General features: G+C 53.9%; 1 protein-coding gene across 1 annotated transcript; it reads right to left on the bottom strand.

The window, feature by feature from the left end:
• Nucleotides 1–801: 801 nt before the first annotated feature.
• On the bottom strand, nt 802–4215 carry SLS55_000687 (uncharacterized protein; the record flags this gene model as incomplete). The annotated part of the gene is made up of 3 exons (XM_066772197.1): nt 802–1488; nt 1546–4135; nt 4205–4215. 3 exons carry the CDS (start codon nt 4213–4215, stop codon nt 802–804), a joined length of 3288 nt encoding a protein of 1095 aa, XP_066637476.1.

The raw sequence follows: 4215 nt of genomic DNA, 5'->3' as shown, positions 1-4215 counted from the left end.
TCGCAAAGCAGTAACACACGTAGAATGGCGTGTGCATGGGTCGTACGCGGAAAAGCAAGCAGCCACAGACTCCAATGACGGGGAATAAGTGCTGGGGTTAACGAGCGTCCATTACTCAAAACGCGAGAAGTAAATGGATGAAAGGTCGAACCCTTATGATCTTTCCCCACGTCATTGGCCGGGCAGAACAATCCCAAGGTGTATTCTTCTTTTCAATGCCCAAGGAAACACAATGCCACCATCGAACAAACGCCGGAATGCAATAACGATGGTAAAGGTATATGAAACTTCAACAGCGGTGCTGGGGCCGTGATAAGTGGTAGGCGCCCAAGACAAAACATTCAACAGGAAATAAACAAACAAACAAGAAACCTTCCGCGCCAACTATCCAAAAGAAACTTTGCCTGCCAGGTCTAGTAACCAGGCGGATATATCCAAGGTATGTAAACAAGCAGCAGAAGGATATAGTGCGTCGTCCATTGCCACCGCGATCTTTCGGTTGAATGCTCGACTCCCAAACACCGAAACAAGCGACAAGATTGCGGCCGGGGAAAAGTGTTGTCCCGCAAATGAGAGCGGGACGGCAGCATTCGGCAGCAGAACATGAACACCGAGAACGAAGAACTTCCGGAAGGCGTTGCAGAGCGGACGGGTGAAACCGTCAACCTCGTTGCGCGTCGGTGGAACCCCGTTTTCCGATAAGTCTCAGCCACAAACCTGCAGAAAGCATCCACAAGGCCCTTCTCCTGAATCGTCCCCAGTCGGCCATCGTTTGTCTCAATCACCCCTCCAAAGCTTGCATCATCTGATGGGTCGACTGTAGTGCCACCAGGTCGGAACGGGCTGCAAACCCTCCGGTCGACTTCCTTTGAGCCAAATGTCTCCGCCTTGACCTTGTACCCAGCGATCCCAGGCAGACTCATACGCTTCCTCCAAGTCCATAACCCACCTCTTTGTGTCGAACAGAGCGGAACTCAACCTGCTCTCGTACAATAACCTCCGCAAGTCCGCAAGCCGACCGCTTATCCTGTGGCCGTGGTATCTTATGCTGCTCCCCAGCTTTATGGCGAGGCGTTCATATTCCGCTTCATTCGAGGCGATGAGCTCCTTTGCCGCTTGGTATCCGGCATGATTGTCTGGGAGGGCACCCTTGAGAATCGATGCTGCCATGCGAGAGCACATCTTGTACGGATAACGCGGCAGGGTAAGCAAGGGCGTGCCGCTCCAGAGGACGTCTGCAGCTGTAGTATGCGCATTGCACTCGGGCGTGTCGAGGAAGAGATCGCACACGCGAGCACGGGAGATATGCTGGTGTTTAGGAGCGACGTCGGTGAAGATGACGCGGGAAGCGACCTCCGGCCCTGCCCAGGCTACAGCCGTTTGCTTGAGATGAGTCTCGCCGACGTCTGGGAAGCGAAGTAGCCAAAGGATGGCTTTAGGCAAGTTGGCCAGAATTCGAAGCCAAGTGCGGAACGTTGTAGGCTCGATCTAAAAGAAAACGCGTTAGCTAATCTACTTGAAGACACATGATGAGGGAACACTTACCTTGTACAGCTGGTTGAAGTTTCCAAGAATGATGACGTCGTCAGGTAAGTCTGGGAAGATCTCTTTGCGCATCTGCCATCTCCTGGCCTGTTCCTGTTCCCAATCGAGATGTTCTCCCTGCACATCCGGGGCGCTCTGGCGGTGATCACAACAGAAGAAGGTGTTCTTACAGTAGATGATGTTCTCGCCATATACCCAGTCGTCTTGGTCGCCCCCGCTGTTCTCATCCACGAGCTGATCCTCGAGATCCACGTTTCTCCGCCATGGCCGCAGCGTGCTCGGTGGGACTGCAGTGTCATCTGCGAGGAGATAATCACACCATTCAGCCCCAAGAGTGCCCGCAAATCCCATAAATGACATTTGGACCGGTGCAGGCCGTGCGGCGAAGACCTCATTGCGGGCACCACGAGTGTAGCCGTTCAAGTTGATCAGGATGTGGATACCGTCCTTGATGATTTGGTGAACGAGCCGTTCCGCTGACCACGAGTGGGCGTCGTAGAAGACGGGAGACTCCCTTTCGATCTGTTGCCGGTGCGGAGAATTGTCGCTCAAGGTTGTAGCATAACAGTATGCCTTGACTCGTGCACGGTTATGCATGCCAAATACCGACTGCATGAGATGGGCCAGCGGATGGTTGTTGAAGTCAGAGGACACATATCCGACCTTGAGATAGGGGTTTGGAGGAGCAGGAGGCTCGAAGACGGTCTGAGGCAGCCACGGAGCCTTGAGGGTCGAGACAGATATCCGGAGCCCATTTCTTTGAGAAATCAAACGAATCTGTTTGGCGGACATGGGACAAGTGAAGGTGTGGAAAGGTAACACTGTCGGTGCTGTCGGGACGGTAAGACTCGATGGCAGTAAGGGCCTGCGGTAGTGAGACCGCGAGCGTTCCTTGCCTCTCAGCCATCTGTCCTGGTACCACTGCCAGCCAAGACGACGGATGGCGCGTTCAGCCATGCGGACAAGACGGTGACCCTCCCATTTGCGGCCGAACCAGCTCTTCAGGATCCTCTTCATCTCATCGACTCGCTCCTGGGTATCCCTTTGGTTCATGCTCGTGAAGGCAAGCACCTGGATCATGGCCTGCATGAAGTTGACGTTAAGGGCTCCACGTCCCCAATCCTCGCCTTCACCCAGTTGCTTTTCGACCAGATCTACAACACGCTTGAGCCACCCAGTGCTGACAGCACCAGGCTTGGTAGCATCGAGGAGCATGCCGTGCTCATCCACATGCCATCGGTCCCGTTTGCCGCCGTCGGTCGCAATACCACCTCGGCCTGCCCATCCACAGACGGAATTCAAGGCATTTGCCAAGCCACATACTGCTTCAGCAAAATCAGGGTTGACTTTGACAGCGCGTTTGTAGTACACAATGGCGTCGGCTATCCTTCCATCGTCTTTGACGGCATTGGCCAGGTTCGCCAGTGCAATGTCGAAATTGCCGTCGCAATGAACCGCTTGCTCGTACATTGCAATGGCCATCTTCAGTTGGCCAAGGTCTTTCAGGAGACTGCCGAGGTTCGTGTACAAGTGAGCATGGCCAGCGTCGAGATTGAGCCCGTAGTTGTAGTAGGCCAAAGCCAAAGCAATGCCACTGCCGGGGACGACACCCGGTATTCTTGCTTGCTGGGGATCCTGGTATACCTTCTTCGGCAGAACTGTCTGCTGGACGCTTGCGAGGAGAATACCGACATTGTTGGCAGTTGATGGACTCGGCTGAAGCGAAAGAGAGAGGTAGTAAAGGGCAAGGATCTCACGAACGCCATACGCAGATTGATAAGCCGCCTTCGGCAAGCCTGAAGCCATTCCATCCTGAAATATCTTGGCGAGCGACAGAAGAGAATTGCTGGTGGTTGAAACGGCAGCCCTCCTGGCCATGCCCTTGCCTGAGATATATCGGAGACCTGGAAGCTCCCCGTTGTTGGGGAAGGCAAGCTGTGCAGTCCGTAGGGCGGCGACGGGTGGAAGGAGGATTGGCTCAATGGAGCTTGACGCATGAGTACCCGGGGCAGCAGTCCCAAACTCATCCTCATCGACAACCTTGAGAATATGCCTGATCAGACTACTGATGCCACCGGCACGCTTGCCGGCGCTGATGAGCACGGCGTTCTCAAAAGCCCTGGCGGCTCCAGCGTTGTCACCCATGCTGTAAAGCAAGTTGCCTTTCGCGTGGATGAGCGAAAGCATGCGACCATTCTCGGACCCTGATATGGCAAAGCCACTTGTCCCAAATCCAGGCAAGTCAGAACCGGGCATGCTGTTGAGCTCCTTTGGTAGATTGTCTTGTTCCCCATCGAATTCAAAGACAGGCTTGTCAGAAACTTCGGATTGTGGCGATCTTCCTCCACTTGAAACTTCGCTGCGTCGATCGGAATAGGTCTTTGGTAGCTGCAGGGCATGCTCGATATGGTTGATGATGTTGACAGCTTCCTTACCACGGTGATCTGTGCAAAGTAATTGGACCAGGTGTTCGACTGCTTCGAAATATGACGGTCGCAACTGAATGGCCTTCCACCAGTGCTGCTCGGCTTCTGGTTTTCTGCCCAAAGAATGAAGCGTTGCAGCAACATTTGATAGCGCCTCCACGTGGCTTACACAGTCAGTATTGTTCAATTGTTTTGGGGCGAATTCGTTGCCTTTATAAGGGGATTGGACTTACTCTGGGTCCAT

This window comes from Diplodia seriata, assembly GCF_021436955.1.
Source record: "Diplodia seriata strain FDS-637 chromosome Unknown scaffold_1, whole genome shotgun sequence".
Lineage (NCBI taxonomy): Eukaryota > Fungi > Ascomycota > Dothideomycetes > Botryosphaeriales > Botryosphaeriaceae > Diplodia > Diplodia seriata.
Note: the sequence above shows the minus strand (reverse complement) of the source record. Positions and strands in the feature narration are given on the sequence as shown.